Source organism: Ursus arctos, unplaced genomic scaffold (assembly GCF_023065955.2).
Source record: "Ursus arctos isolate Adak ecotype North America unplaced genomic scaffold, UrsArc2.0 scaffold_5, whole genome shotgun sequence".
NCBI lineage: Eukaryota > Metazoa > Chordata > Mammalia > Carnivora > Ursidae > Ursus > Ursus arctos.
The window spans coordinates 33,157,478-33,173,801 of record NW_026623067.1 but is presented as its reverse complement, the minus strand read 5'-3'; the positions used below and the strand labels follow the sequence as shown (position 1 = coordinate 33,173,801).

At 54.0% G+C, this 16,324-nt stretch overlaps 1 protein-coding gene and 1 long non-coding RNA gene across 3 annotated transcripts in view; both read right to left on the bottom strand.

Moving 5' to 3' along the window:
* LOC123001517 (uncharacterized) overlaps positions 1-13,501 on the bottom strand; it is a 313,834-nt gene extending 300,333 nt beyond the window's left edge. The window contains exons 1-3 of the long non-coding RNA XR_008957649.1: positions 11,499-13,501; positions 11,221-11,361; positions 9,051-9,235 (exon numbers count right to left, since the gene is read on the bottom strand). This is a non-coding gene — a long non-coding RNA (uncharacterized LOC123001517). The remainder of the gene's footprint in view (positions 1-9,050; positions 9,236-11,220; positions 11,362-11,498) is intronic.
* A 5-nt stretch (positions 13,502-13,506) lies between these two features.
* The window catches only part of CATSPER3 (cation channel sperm associated 3), a 36,483-nt gene continuing 33,665 nt past the window's right edge, over positions 13,507-16,324 (bottom strand). The window contains exon 7 of one of the 2 annotated variants that reach the window (XM_044387417.3): positions 13,507-15,920. In XM_044387417.3, coding sequence (XP_044243352.2) covers positions 15,815-15,920 — 106 coding nt within the window. In that variant the 3' untranslated portion in view covers positions 13,507-15,814. The remainder of the gene's footprint in view (positions 15,921-16,324) is intronic. The other variant, XM_026508022.4, reaches the window with a different exon arrangement.

The window sequence follows — 16,324 nt, the reverse complement described above, 5'->3', positions numbered from 1 at the left end:
GTGGAGTGGGAGGTGCTCTCTCTTCCCACCACCATTCCCGACCTGCTCAGCCCGACTCTGTGGGGGCCCCATTCCGGAGCTCCGAGCTCCCTCCCCTCGCCCACCAGGTGCTCACCGGCTGGACCGCTCAGCTTCCGCGCTGTTGTTGGCGCTCTAGCTAGCACCCCCACTTCCCCAGCTGCCCGACTCTGTAGGCTCTTCCAAGCCCTCAGGGTGCTGTGTGGCCCTTGTCTACCCAGAGAGCTGGGGTGAGGGCTCCTGGGTGCTCCTTTAGTCCTGGGGTTGCCTTTTCTTCTGTAGGCCCAGTACTCCCACCTTGGAGCCCTGTCCTAGCTGTTCCAGAAGGGCTGAGGATGCAGGATCCGCCAGTATCTAGCCAGGGCCTCCCTCAGCTTTTCCCCTGGAGGAAATGCCACTCAAGGGCATCCAGCAAGACTGTCCTGGAGAAAGTGGCCATCGCACAGAATTACCATCTCACTTCCCTTCCACCCCAACGTATTGGAAGGAGGCTGATGACGCTTCCACCCTCCCCAGGCTTTGGAAACTACTGAACAAGACCAGCCTGTAAAGTACTTGCCTGTAAAATTCAGCTTCCCTTAAGCCAGTCACTTCCAATGGCAAAACAAAATGTTTGCAGCTGCAGCGGGGGAGGAAGAAGGGGTTAGTATTCTGCTTTAGAATCACCTTGTGACTGGGATTGGCACTGGCCTGGAGCCGGACCCCAGCAAGCCCTAGATGGGAGTGGGGCACAGCCATGGGCTTAATCACGAGCTAATAGCTGGAGAGCCCTGTGCACACATTCTCAAACCAGGTCAACGACGCCTCTGAGGGTAGGAGTATTGTCCCTATTATACAGGTGATGGAACCGAGACTTCACCCTGCTCTGCAACTGGGCCAAGGTCACAGGGAGTCAACAGTCTTTATATTCCAAAGCACCTTTCCACTGATCATCTCACATTTAGATGAGGAGTGAAGAAGGGTCCTTCCTGGAGGATGGCCCAGCCTGATGCTGTAGGACTTGGTGTGGGATTCCGACAGGGCCAAATACACAGGCCAGAGGAGGGAGGTGGGGGGAGGGAAGGCTGGGGCAGGGGGCTGGAGCCAGACCACCCCTCCCCCAACGGCTCCAGTCCAGAGCTCCCACCCCTCACTCTCTGGAAACCCCTCACTCTCTGGAAACGTAAACACAATCACATCTGGACTCAAAGTGCCTCCCCCAGGCTCACACATCTGCCAAGGCCAGGGGGCCCTGGTCTCAGTCGAGGGCAGAAGGCAGGAGAGACCTAGGAGATGGGACTGGAGGAAAAGGGAGGCAGAGAGGCCTCTCCTGAAAGTCAGTCCCAGCCTCAGGTGACACAGTCAACAAGAGGCTCTGGCGGAGACTCAGTGCAGCTTTGGGGGCCACAGACCAAACAGCTGCAGATACGGGCGGCAGGGCAGCAGCAGTCCCAGAACGACCCCATATCCATCAAGGACCACGGCCAAGAAGGTCGGTGTAAGACCCCATCGTGGGCTCCACCCAGCTCTCCTGACCCAGCTGCGCTGGGCAACAGATAGAGGAGTAGTAGCCCCCAGCCCTTCCCAGCTGTACCAGCTACGGGATCATCTCTGAAGGAAGGCTGAGGAATACATGGGGCTCTGAAAGGCCAATCCTCCGAAAAAAGGCAGAAAGTCCTAGTCCTCCTCTGCCTGAAGAAGCCCGGGGAAGGAGTGTCATTCATTCACGCAACATTTACTATGTTCCTGCCCTTGGCGCTCGGGATTGAGCGCTGGGAAACAGTCCCTGCTCTCACGGACAAGTAAACAAACACGTGTATAATTACAAACTGGGCTGAGTACTTTTGAAGAAAAAGAACCGAGTGCTATGAGTCAGAAACAAATGAGAGTTCTGCCTTGAACAGGGTGCTCAGGCCAGGCTGCTCCGCAGAGGCGGCTCTGTCTCTGTCTTGAGTGGCCAGCGCTCTCATTTCTTTAGCCCGTTCAGGGCCCAGGGCTAACTCCTCAGGGCTCAGCCCCTTTACCTGCACGACAAGCCTAGGAGGAAGAGTTCTCATTATCCCCTTTCCCTGATGAGGGCCCTGAGGCTTAAAGAGGTCAGGTCCCTTGGCCAAGGTCCACAGCAGGGAGTGAGGGAATAGATTCCAGCCCAGTCTGAGGCGGCTCTGCCTTCTGCCCTGGGCTGCCCCATGCCAGGCACCACGGGCAGCATGGTGAGGAGGGGGAGGAGTCTGCCCTGGAAGAGGTGGTGATTTCTACTGGCTACCCGGGACTAACCCCAGGAAAGAGAATGGCAGATTTGGTCCGTCCTTCGTGCCGAAAGCCCCGGAGGGCTGCTGCAGGTTCAGAGTGCTTATGAATTAGAAACAGGAGGGCCAGTGGTGGGCGCCCAGCACTGGTTTGCAGGCACTATGGGGCACCAAAGGAAAGTGCACAACCACCAGAGTCCCCGGTCACTGAGAGGAACCGAGTTACCTCCCCTAGCTTTAGGGCCCCAGCCAGGCTGCGGGCCTCCCACCAGGCCGCGGCATCCCTAAGGATGGCTGCCAGAGTCATCTAGAAGGGAAAGGGAAGTCACAGCTGGAAGATGTGCCTTGGAGGGGGCATTGCCCCGGGAGTCCAGGCCCTGGAGGTGACTGTGTGTTGTCCTTCAGCACCACACGCCCAAGCCTGCTGCTCCCCTGTGAGAAGGCAGCAGACGGCAGCAGGCCTCAGTCCCAAGAGAGCCAGTGTGGGAAATGAGAAGAAGGATGGCTCGTGCCCACTGACCTCCCCATCTCCCGGGCCAGTTACTTGGCTCTGGCATCCAGAGGAAGCTTCGCTTTGGTCTTTGAGAGCAAGGGTTTGAGTTCTGGCTCCCCCTCTGAGTTGCCTTGGACAAGAGACAATGTCTCTGAGCCTGTTTCCTCTTCCATAAAAGGGAATAACAATCACTTCACCCAGTTGTTTAAAGGATTAAAGGAGATAACACATAAGACATTAGTTGTGGGCCTGGTACAGAGTTATTACTGACGGCGGTGGCAGTGTTGTTGTTGGTAAAGTGACATGTCTTGCCTCTCCCCCTGTGGGCCCTGTTCCCCGCTTTCCACATTAATAGGGCTTCTCTGAGTTTCTCAACGGGTCATTTCTGAAAATGTCATTTAGAGCCCTACTTGGTTTTCCCTCCAGCTTTGTTGGATGCCATGGATGTCAGTCATGACTGACGGTCCCACTGACCACCTTCCCCACGGCATCCCACCTGTGGACCCATCCTGGACTTGGACCCTCAGGAACCCAGCCCACTGTTCTAGGACCAGGGTCTGGCAGGCCCAGAGGAACCGGGCCCAGTCCCTGCTGTCCACTGGGCCTGGGGAGAGGCACAGGGGCAGTCGGTACTCTGAGAGATGAGCCGGGGGAGCAGAGGGAGCACTCACCCGAGAATTCTCCTCTAAGGATTCATTGCAATATGGAATAGAGGCCTGGCCACTTCTTTTTGTGTTCTGTCATCTCACTGATGGCTAACATAAGGCCCTCACTGAGTGCCAGGCGCTGGGAAGCACTTGTAACAATTACAACTCTCACTCCTCGGGGGAGAGAGGGGCTCCTTATCCTTCTAGGGGAGGGCACTGGGGATCAGAGAAACAGCTCACCTGTGATGCCACAGTGAATGAGGGACAGAGTTGGGACCCAGGTCCATGGTCCCCTCCACTGCACCACACACTCTCTTGCCATTTGTAATGGGCAGCAGGGGGTGGCGGAAGGATAAACAATTATAACTCATGTCGATTCCTATCAAGAAGCTGGGCTCAGGTGTGCTCTGGGAGAGAGAAAGAAAAGGCCCCAGGCCCCAGGCCCCAGGATTTGCCTCCCCTGAGCTCACTTGGCTATGGAGGGGAGAGCAACAGAGGGCACAGGCGACAGGGGGACTGAGGAAGCCCGGGATGAGGGCAGCAGAATGGAGTGGGCAGGTGAGGGCACAGAGCAGCTTTCTGGTGAAGGCAGAACCCTGGAATATCAACCATTAAATCAAACTCCTGTCTCCTTCTGTACTGCAAACTTCTCATTTCCCAGATGCGTACTTCCAGTCTGCCTCCCTCTGGAAGGCCTCCTAGGCATAGTCCCAGCCCTTGCCCTTCTATCACAGGAACCCCACTCTTCACACTCCTGTGTTGCCATCGCAGGACCCTGGACCTTGCGTCCCAGTTGGGAGACTCAGCCACCAGAGCCCAACCAGGCTGGGGGGCCGGGGGGCTGTGACCCCAGGCAGAGAGCCGCTGCAGAGGAGCAGGTCAAGGTGTAGGAAGCTGCATCGGGAGGGGGGTGGAGGAAAGGGGCTCCGGCTGTCTCCGTCATGCAGCCACATCTCACTCTGCACTAGCCCCAGCTCTGCGCCGGATGTAATTTATTTCTCTCCCTAGTCTCACTTTATAGATGAGGAAGCTGAGGCTCAGGCACGTCATGTAACCTGTCCAAGGGCACCAGCTTTTAGGGACTCAGGGCCCAGGCTGACCGCAGAGCCCACAGCACTCACTAGTGTGGACACAGCCTCCTGGAGGCAGTGCAATGGCCACTGGGCTGGGCGGCTGCTGTCACAGAGGCAGCACCCCAAGGCGAACAGGTGCAGACAGCAGCACTTGGAGAAGTGTCCGCACACATTTGTGCTTGGTAAGCACTGGCTGAATAAAAGAACTCCGGGGCTGCCTTCCCTTACCCCGCCCTCCACAAAAAGATCTTGGCCCTTTCTCCCTCTTCCTGCTTCTTTCTCTCCTCTCTCTTGTTTCTTTCCTTCCTCCACACACACTTATTCCTTGCTCTCAGCACAGGCAGCTCTGGGCCCTGCTTTTAAAGGTGGATCAACAGGGGCGCCTGGGTGGCTCAGCCATTAAGCGTCTGCCTTCGGCTCAGGTCATGACCCCAGGTTCCTGAGATCGAGCCACGCATCGGGCTCCCTGCTCGGCGGGGAGTCTGCTTCTCCCTCTCCCACTCCCCTTGCTTGTGTTCCCTCTCTCGCTGTCTCTCTCTGTCAAATAAATAAATAAAATCTTTATAAAAATAAAAAAGGTGAATCAACAGGGGCGCCTGGGTGGCGTAGTCGGTTAAGCATCTGACTCTTGGTTTCGGCTCAGGTCATGATCTTGGCGCCCTGAGATGGAACCCCACATTAAGCCTTGCAACAGGCTCCTTGCTCAGCCAGATGTCTGCTTGGGATTCTCTCTCTCTCCCTCTCCTCCTGACCCGCCTCCCGTGCATGCTCTCTTTCTCTATCAAATAAATAAATACTTTTTTAAAAGTGAATCAACAAAAAAAAACAAACCACCCAATTCAAAAATGGGCAAAGGATCTGAATGGACATCTCCCCAAAGAAGATAGATGCAGGGCCAATAAGCACATGGAAAGATTCTCAGCATCAGTACTCATTAGGTAAATGCAAATCAAGACCATGGCGAGATACCACTACACATCCATTAGGAATAAAACAAGGTATCAAGTGTTGGCAAGGATGTAGAGAAATTGGAACCCCTGTGCATTGGTGGTAGGAACGTAAATGGTACAGCTGCTCTGGAAAACAGTACGGCGGTTCCTCAAAACAATTAGACATAGAATAACCATATGCTATAGTGAGTCCACTTCTGGGTATTTACCCAAAAGAAACGAAAGCAAGGACTCAAAAAGATACGTGTATACCCATGCTCATGGCAGCATTATTCACAAGCCAAAACGTGGGAGCCAACCAACCGTCTATCAACAGATAAATGAACAAACTGAGGTCCAAGCATACAACGGAATACTATTCAGCCTTAAAACAGAAGGATATTCTGACACCCGCTACAACACAGATGAACCTTGAAGACATTATACTAAAGTGAAATAAGCCAGACACAAAAGGACAACGATGGGGATTCCATTTATCTGAGGTACCTAGAGTAGGCAAATTTATGCAGACAGAAAATAGGACGGTGGTTGCCAGCGACAGGGGGTGGGGGGATGGACAGCCATTGTTAATGGGTACAGAGCTTCATTTTGGGGTGATGAAATGCTCTGAAGATGGACGGTGGTGATGGTTGCACAACCATGTGAATACGGTTAATGCCACTGAACTGTCTACTTTTAAAAGGTTAAAATGGTAAATTTCATGTCACGTGTATTTGACCACAACTTTTTTTTAAAAGGTGTGTTTATGCCCCAACCTTCTCCAGAGAAGCGTGCAGGGGCTTGTGCCCAGGACTCTCAGGGGCCGAGCCCACCGCCACAGTTGGTCTGCTAACTATCAGAGAACAATTCCCTGCAGCCCTCTTTAACTGGCAGTCCACGCAAGCCCCTGTGACAGCTGACTCCGCCCCGTGGCCCTCACCCCATTCTCTATCCCTTCGTGCAGTGCAGCAGTGGGACCCCAGTAAGGACACTTCCCCTACCGAGTGTCTATTCTGCGGCCAAGGGAGAACAACTGGTGTGGATGATTTTTCTCTATCAATTTAGCATAATATTAAATAACAGGTCTGCCACTGCCTCTTTTTTTTTTTTTTAAACTGAGCTTCTCTATCAGAAAACTAAACAAGACAGGCTATCAAGCAGTATATAAGCGCTGTACCATTTTTGCTCTTACATATGCACAGGGAAGTTTCTGGATGTGCGCAGTGTTAACACCAGCTACCCCGGGGTGGTGGGAAATAAGGGATTTTTTTTTCATTTGTCCTTTCCCAACTTTTTGCACTGAGCATGTGTTACTTTTGTAAAGGTGACATGAAACAATAAATATTACTTTCAATATACCAAGACCTGTGATCTGCAGGATGGGGAGTGGCATGCCCGTGGGACCCTGTCCTCACCCCGAAGCTGTCAGTCATCACCTGCCTACGATGACATGTCAACCTTCAGGATTCAGCCTCATTTAGGGGCAAGCCAGTGTGACAAGTGTCAAGTAAACCTTTACTGTCAGATTTCTACAGAAGTGAGATTTTTGTTTTCAAATACATTCTTTAAATGGATGTCAAATTAATAGGTGCCAAGAGGAATGTTCAGAGAGAAGAGTCATTTGTGATGCTCTTTTTTTGCTAAGCAAAGAGGGCTCAGAGTTTAAAAACGGCTGTCATAGGCAAGGAGTCTCTCCCTCTCCCCTGTGTCCCCTCGATGTACCCCCTGCCCCCTCCCAGTGTTCCAACTCAGCAACCTCTTTGCACTCCTACCTTGCCTACGCACACGCACACGCACACACATGCACACACATGCACATAGGGTGTGCCTGCCAGCCAGCGTGATCACGGAATCTTTATTAAAGAGGTCCAAATTACCAAGGTTTTACTACACTACTAAAAATAGTCATGCTTACTTAGCCTGCTTAATAAGCACACCATTTCTAATTTTTCTGCCTGAGTAAACTGAAACATCATTCCAGAAATACATTTTTACTGAAACAAGAGGGCTTATTTTTTCTCCTTCGTTCATACATTTTTTCCCTCCTCCCCCTTCTCCCTCCTCTCCAACACTCTCCATCCCCGGCGCCCCCCTTCAACTCCCCACCCCTACTCATTTTCAAGTTTCAAAACATAAAGGGGAAAGTAACAGTAATTTGGACTTGGCTTTCACACAAAATGGACCAATTTTTTTTAAGTGTTGGTAATTTGTCCTGAAAATGGATATAGGGAGTTGGGCTGGGGAGGCTTTGAAGAATGGGGTTTTATGAGAGGAAAATGAGGCCTGAGTGTGGGGGAATGCGTGCCGCACCTTCCCCTCCGTGCCTGGGACAGTGCAGGCACGTGTAATAACCGCAGCTAATAGCACCATTATTGCTATTATCACATTATATTATTATTATTCATCAGAATCAGACAAAGCATATTAACCCATTTAATTGAACCAAGGGCTTAACGTCCCAGTGACTTCACAGAAAGTGCTTGGCAAACCCTCCAAGACACTGCAGCCACAGAGCAGCCGGCCACTTTGCCGCTTGCCAGGCTGTGGCAGAGCCGGCAAGGGCTTCCCCAAACTGTTCCCGCCTGTGGCCTATCTGGGAACCTTCCAGGACACACTGGGATGGATGCTTATCCCCACCCTTACTCCGGCATTTCCATGCACATACCTCTCTGTCCCTGTGCATAAACCCAATCTAATAAAGGACAGATGAAACCCCCCCCCCCAACACACACACGGTGCGGCCGAGGACCCCTCCTCTATCCCCCAAGCTGGCACTCCTTCTGAGTCACCGAGGGCAGTACTGAGTACAGGCACACACTACTCATGGTGAACGCCTGGCTTCTCCTGAGCTTGGTGCCCACCCCTCCAAAGCTCCTTGACTCTCCCACAATCCAGAGCCCGGGGTGGGGCTGCTGAGGCCAGCCTGGCAGCCCCCAGGGTCACAGAAACTAACCCAGCCCAGCAAGGGAAGGATACCAGCAGAGGTGTGGCTGGTCAAGGTACCTGGGGGAGGCCAGGGACACCCTGGCTTCTAGCCCCTGGGCTGGGCTCCTCCCTGGGGCCTAGCCTTCCCTATATGGAGCCTGAGTGTCCCACTCCATCAAAGGGGCCCTGGGCCTGCCTGCTTGTGTCATGAGGTTCGGTGTCAGGCTTTGCAGAGACCCTGGATGTGACCAGTATGCAAAGCTTTCAGGGAAGCTGTCTCATTTCACTGACCACCTATGGCTGGAGAATCTCAGCAGGCTCAGCCTCCCTCCCCTCCAGGGAAACATCTTGCTTTATTTCATGGGGGATGGCGAACCCCCCACCCCCAGGCCTCAGCAGGGCTGCTGTGACATTCCTAGGTCCTCCACTGGGTCAGGAGTGAGTGACCTGAGTGTGGTCCTTAAAAATCACCTGAGTGACCTGGCATCACCTTTCCCCCTGAAGTCCACATCCCCTGGGCCTGGGGCAGCAAGGAGCGGGAAGGCCCCACCTCAGGCCCAGCTCAGCCGATGTCCAGGCCGTGAGGGCCCGAGACAAGCACATCCCAGAGGTTTAGAGTACGGGTTCTGGAGTGAGACAGGTTCAACTCTCAGCGCCACCACTTACTGCCACACAAGCCTCTCCGAGTCCCCTTTCCTCAGCTGCAAAACTGGAATAGTTGTGGGAAGATAACGTACCGTGTTTGACGCTGTGCCTGTGACTGCGGCTCCAGATCACTCCTGAGTCTCTGCTGCCCACTCCGCCTCCACTCCCCAGCACTCTAAAGCTGGCATATCTCAGGCAGTTCATCAGTGGCATCCAGGTGTCAGGGCAAGACTCCCAGATCGCGGCCCTTCCCAGCTGGGGCTGGGAAAGGGGATACCTGTGGGTGGAGGAATTTAGGTCGGAGTTAAGGTTACATAGAAAAGGCCAAGGGTGAAAGTGTGAGAAAGGAGAAATCAAGGCTAACAAGAGCAATCTGGGAGGGCTTCCTGTGAGAGGGAGCCTGGCCCTGAGCCTTGAAGGGCGGACAGGACTGGAATGGGTGTGCAGGAGTGGAGGTGAGACTGAGTCCTGGCAAAGGGACCCCTAGGAGGTATGGGGAGAGAAAGGAGGAGACAGAGTAGGGGAGTCTTACGTGCCAAGTGAGGGGGGTAAGGCCTCTCTCAGGTGGCAGGAATCCAATCTGGCCCGGTACCACCCTGCTTCCACGTTGCCAAGGCGAACACTCAAGGTCCTCAGGATCTGGCTGCAGTCTACTTCCCCAGTCCCCCAACACCCCACCCCACCCTGTAAGCTGTGGCCAAACCAACCTCCCAGCATTTGCTCAACCCTCTAGAGCTCTACCTTCACGCCTTTGTGCACGTGGTTCCTTCTGTTTGGCACGCCCTTCCACACGCGCACACACACCCCTCCCCCCATGCTTAACATTTCGTTCCAGGTGAACATTGTGTGATTTTCCCTGATTACAGCATACATATTCATTCTTAACATTTTTGAAGTTCAGAGAAGCGTGAGGACTAAAGTCAAGCCCACCAAACCACCACTGATGATATCCTCCCAGACACCCCTCCGCCCACATCCGTGTGCATTTACACATACGTTGTATGAGTGCACACGCTGTTACAGAAAGGATATCCTGCCGTGTGTTGCTCGAGAAGCCACTTTTTCACTCAGGATAGTATCAACAACATCTATTCTTATCCAAAAATCACTATTTTTAAGGGCCTCACATATAGATTCATAATCATTTAACCAGCACCCTCACCAGTGGGCACTGGGGTGACATGCCGTTTCCTTTTGCCATGTTTCTATTACAGCAGGCCACGGCAAACATCCCTATCCATGCATCTCTGTGCACGGTTTGGCACGTCAGGGTAACGGCAAAAGCAGCACTGCCGAGCTCCAGGAACACGCACATGAAATCCCATCCGTGCTGCCACGGAGAAGGCCACGCCGGTGGGCACTGCCAGAAGTGGACAAGGGGGCCCCTTCTCCATACCCTGGCCAGTACTAGCTTTTGTCTATCACCTTTGCCACCTGGAAGAGAATAGATATCTCATGGCCACTTTGTATATGTGGTTTCATTTCTTTCTCTTAAAAAAAAAATATATATATATATATATATATGTATGATGTCGTGTATGCACAGCTCTGCAACTGGCTTTTCCCAGCTGCCAGTTTCCACTCCTCTTCTGCACGCTTGTTCCAGGCTCAGGGGAAAAGCCGGCTACTCAAGCCAAGAGACTCACCAAATGCCCCCTTTGGGTGCCCACAGCTTCCACCCTTGCTGAAGAGTTATCTGTGGGTGCAGGGGCAGGCAGAGAGCCAGAAAGGACCGACCGCAAGGTCACTACCCAAGAGACCAACCTTCCGGGTATGGGAACGGCTGGGGCGGCTCTACATGGCACTGACAAGCCTGGCTCGTCCTGCCTGCTGAGCTCACGCCTGCCCAGCACACCCCTTCTGCCGGCCAAGCTTCCATGTGGGCCGGCTTCACTGAAACCCACGGAAGGGTGACTTCTAAGCCAAACCCTCCACTGCCCAGCCTGTAATTTCCCGATTAGGGGCCACAGTCACAACCCATCTGCACGCACCGATCGCTTCTTGCCGTACTCTGCATCTCTGAGGCTCCCAGGGCCAAGCCAGGGGCCACTGGGCCAGCAGACTCCAGACTCAGGCCCTGCTCAGAAGGCAATCATGGCTGGAGTTTTAACATTCAAAAAAATAGCTCTGAAAAGAAAGACTAAGGTCACTGTGAGGCTGAAGTGCAGAGGGTACATGTGTAGCCCGTGTTCAAACCCTGACTCTGTCCTTTAATGACAATCCTGGCCAAGCGACGGTCCCTGTGGGTGCCTGCTTACCCACCTGTAAAATGGAGCTAAGGATTCCTTAGAGCTTTGTGGGAGAGCGATGCAAAAGCCACGCTGCATGGCTGTGAATCCTCCTTAGTTGTACAGACCCGGGGAGGGGGGGCTTCATCGCCTTTCTGAACCTCAGTTTTACCACCTGTTAAACGGGAATCACGAAAATACCTAAGTGTTGTGACATGATTCAAACCATGTATGTGAAAGTATCTCATAGGCAGAAATGCCAACCGAACAGAAGGTGGCGTTTCCATGGCCAGCAACGAGAACGGGCTGTACCTTCAGAGCCTGGGCCTGCACTCTGTTTGGACATGTCCTCCTCTGGTCCAGGGGCAAGTTGTGCAGAGGTCTTTTCATCTCAGATCACCATTCTGGGCATCAAGACACCGCCGGGGAAGGAGGGAGTCAAGGGCCATGTGTGGTGCTGAACTGTGGGGCAGTGGGGGGCCCTGCTGTGAGAATGTCATCGTCCCATCACCAGCTTACAGAGCTTGGGGTCAGCCCCCAGTGTCCCAAGAGTTCTATAACAGACTCTTCATCCTCCTTCAGCTTCTTCCGCACTTCCTTTTGAGACTTTGGTTTCATTTTGCAAAAGGCCAGCTACACGTGGTGCCACCACCCTGGGGGGGAGGGGAGTGCTTCACCTGGAGGCCTCTGAGCCCAGTTAGGGGTTCAGGTGGTGGTCTGTAAAGCCCTCTTAACATTTCCCAGTTTTAGCCTGAGAGGTCTCTATTATATAGGATGATCTTTGGGCCACATGAATATAATCCAGATTCCACGTGGTCAAATCTATTCAGGGGGTTCCATTCTTAAAAGGCACAGTCAGCAACCAAAAATCATCTTTAAATGATTCCAACCATGACTTGCCTCTCTCAGAGAGTATCAGTGAGGATCCGGTTCTCACCCCCCAAGGACACCTGTCATCCCCATTGCTCCCCTTGGCAAGCCTAATGCTCCAGCTGGGTCAGAACCTCTGTCCAAAAGTCTCTGACTCTTGTCCCTCGGCTTTTACTTCCTTCTTCCCTCCCTGTCCCAGCTCCTGATTGTGTAGACCCATCAAACCTGACTGGTCTCCTCATTTGCTCTCTGCTCTGCCCATTACCCTGATTCTCCATCATGGAGGAGACCAAGAGAGCACAAATGCTCCCCTCTCCTCCCTTTCCTGTCCCGTCCTGGTTCTGCCCCCATTCCCCCAGCACTGTGTCACCCAGGGTCTACAGTAAAATCAAAGAACTTGGGGATGGTGAGGCATGGGGCTGACCAGCACAGAGGTGTGGGGAGGAGCGGGGCACTGACATGGTGATAAATCTGTCTCCGTCACGTTTAGCGCCCTTCTCGTCATTTCCCAAGCCATGGGACTGGTATTGGCAGCCATCGTCTCTCCTTCTGGGCAGCCTACTTAAGAATTCAGAGCCATCCTCTCTCTTGAGAGCCTGTGAACCAAAAGAGCAGGCCCAGGCAAGCTAGGGACAGGGACCACAACAGGGAGAGAGACCCCTGAGAGCGACGTCTGACTAGGTAAAGGGCCCTTTGAATGAGGAGGTGTCCTGTCTCACCCACATTTGATGAAAACACAAGGTGTGCCATTCCCAGCATCTCTGTGTAGGGTTTCTAGGGGCTATTGGAATAAATAGGAGAGTTTATATTCTCACTTGCTGCCTGGATCTCCATAATACAGGGACTGGTTCCTGCTGGTGGAATCAACAAGCAGTTAAAAAAATAAAAATAAAAATCCGGCCACCTTCCAAACACCTCCAGCCTAGGATTCCAGATCCTTCCCGCAGGAGCTAGGGGAGGGCCCGAATGTGACCAAAAGACCCAAGCCCAGGTCCCCTGCATCCCAATGCAGCCACCAAACCACCAGGCTGGCAGGATGAAGATGAAAGCACCATCTGGGGACAGCCCTGCTGGATCCAAGGGCTGGGGGCTGGTGAGAAGGGTCCCGCTTTCCACAGCCAGGCCTGAGCAGGCAGAGCACTTCTGCCCCAAGCAAATCAATTGAAAGTCGTGGCCAACCCTGTTTGAGTTGGTGAGAGCCCAAGTGGGAATTCCAATCTGCCAGTGTTTGCTCTGCAGACGAATAGAGCCAAACAGAAATGCTGCTTTGGGACTTTGCGCCAAATATCCGCTGGCTTGTTCTGCCAGCCGTGCTGGGCCAACCCTCTGCACGTCACCCTCTCCCAGCTCCCTGCTCGGTGACAGCCTTCTGCTTGTGCCCTTAAAGGCAGCTCGCCCTCCCCACTGTGGCCCAGAGCCTCGGGCCCAGGGCTTCCCTGCGGGGACCCAGGCCTTCCAGGTCGTTCCATACCAGCTCCCCATGGACACCCCCCTCACCACCCACCCCTGACACTGGTTCCTAACCTCTGCTTCCTGCTCTCAGTGCCATACCATCCTCGCTGTCACCCTGACATTGGCCCAGTCCTTCTCGGCCCCTGATCAGCACAGCCTGTGGCGGCTAGCTACCCAGCAGAGGCAGAGCTGACTGCGAGGAAGCACTGGCCACCGCTGCCTCCAGCTTTCTTCACGCTCTCACATGTATTTCATTTGGTCCTCAAAGTGGGTCAGTTTTACCAGCCCATTTCTCAGAGGAAATACCTGCGTTTTCAGAAGATTTGGCCCCTTGCCCAAGGTCACCCAATTATGGAATCCAGACCTCCCCGCTCCAAAACTGCGGCACTTTCCAACTTACCTCCCTGAGGCTAATTTTTTTAAATCTTTTGTTCACTTCCAGGGGCCTAAGGCAATTCTCAGGATTCCTAGTGAGAGCAGGGGAATGTGTTTTCATATTCTCCCAAGCAACGTAGGCACACAGCAATGCCAACAGTGTCCACAGCAGTGCGAGCAGCGGCCGTGTTTGCTTTGCCCCAGGCTTGAACCAGAGCCCTGGCCTGAGGCCTGCATGTCCTACAGGGGGGAGGACTGCACCCCCAGAGCACCCACGGAAGCCTCCAGCCTTCATGGTCAGGCACCTCAGGCATAAAGCCCTGGGCCTCTCCCCACTCCGCGGAGGGCACACACGACTTGTGTACTTCAGCTCCCCCCTCCTCGCCGGGCACTGGCATAAAGGTTTCTGCACCTTGGGAAACAGTGAGGCTATCACCCCTGCCCTCAGAGAGCTCCCTGATAGCATGGTGACAGGTCTCACTCTCCAGAGCAAGACTTCTCCGCATTTTTACATGATGTGAGTGTGAACATTTGCAAATGGCAATGATTTGAGTCCCTTAGAAGACAAGTGCTCTCTGCATTCAAACAACTGTCACTTCCTCAGGGAAATTTCTCTCATCCAGTCTGGCTGGATTACTGGTTCCTCTATATAACCGAGGGCCCCAAGAGGACCAGGACTGGACTGTGGTTTTCTCATGACAGCACCCCCAGCACCCAGCACAGCTCGGTAAATAGTAGTCCGATGTATGAACAAAACCACAAGGAAAGCTTTCCAAATGCCCTTGTCCCGCGGCCTTGGAGGAGCTGTCACCCATGCCCAGAGAGCACGGGTCCACGCAGACGACCCTTCGCCCAGCCGCTCTCAAATTTACCCACATGTTTCCTGCTGGCCCAGCTCCCCAGTGTGGGTCTGGGGCTTTTTTTCCCTCAGCTGTAGGTGCTGGTGTCCCACCCCAGCTCCACCCAGAACTCCCTCTTCCCTCTGTCAGAGTAACGGGCCTCAAGAACAGACCCCAGCAATGGGAGCAGAGGGGCACCGCAGGGCCTCTGGCCTGGCCAGTCAGGGACAAGGGATGTCAGCCAACCCTGCCCCACCTGTGCCTTCAGAAGATTCCATCATTGCTGGATCAAAGGAGTGTCGGGACGGCGGCAACTCTGCTAGTCATGTGGCCAGGAATGACCCAGAAAATGCCATCTTGTAAGTGAAGAGTCCCAACTAACCAGAGGAGGGGCAACAGCCCAAAGCGCCCGATACTGCTGCTTCTTTGACCCCTCTCGGAGGTGCCCCAGCACTGCTGGTAAGCCACTCCCCTAGGCCAGGCCGCTGTGAGCTCCATGCCCACACAGTAGAGTCCTTCCTGCTAGTCGTTACTGCACCCATTGGGGCATCACAGCCACTGTGAGCCTAGAAAAAAGCAGAGTCAACTTCCGAAGAGGGGTCCCCCTGGGAGTAGGTGCATAGAGAGAAATGTTGCTCTTCCTGGTGTGGGGCACCCATAAAGAGGAGCCCAGCTTTAAGGGGTTCCAAGACCAGTGAGACTATACCAGCTCGAAGGAGCCATATACACTTATGGGTCGGTTGGAGGCCCTTCTTGGTCTGGGGTACTCAGGTGGCTCTCCCCAGAGCCCAGGGAGTCCTTGCTGCTAGGGTCGAGGGAGGAGACAGCCAGTGTGGCCACTGGAAGTGGTGTCTGAACAAGAGCAAGTCTGAAGCATCCCTGTCCCTACTCCCCAGACCTGGCTGCATGGTGTTGAGGGGGGAGCGGTCCAGGCAATCGGACTTCATGGACGCCTATGCAGGCCCAACCCCCAGCGGCAAGGAAATACCACAAGCTTAAGCAACTGCAGAGAGGACAATTCAGAAAGCCTGTGTTGAACAAGGGCCTGTCACGGCCTGCGAGGCACCTCGGTGCCTGGGTGCCCAGGCCCCCCTACTTCTCATCAGCCTTTTCGGAGGACTGGGACGGTTTCTTCTGCGGCAAGTCTTCGAGCATCAGGCTCAACACGTGCGCGATCTCGTAGTACAGCTCCTGAAGCCTGGAAGAGGAGCGGGGGAGAGGGGGCCTGAGCTCGGGGCGGGCTCCGAGCACCCGAGCCCCGCCCACCGCAGGCCTGCACCAGCGGATTAGCCACGCCCTGTAGGTATGGGTTTGGGGAAGAGCAAGGACCGGATGGCAAGAGCCAGATCACGTCCACGGGGATCCGGGTCCGCTGCTCTACCCGTGGCCACCAGAGTAAGGTATTTCAACACATGTCAGGTTGGAGACACCGAATCCTGGGCTGTAAATGAGGGGACTATGCAGAGGTGACCAGACAGTGCCTGGCCCAGTCTTAGGCCAAACATGGAGGTTCCCTGACCCCTCCTTTGCGTTCCTCCAGTCCGTGAGGCCCTCCAGTGGGCTTCTGTCATGAAAGCAGCCTACTGGTGTCGTCCTTGCTCA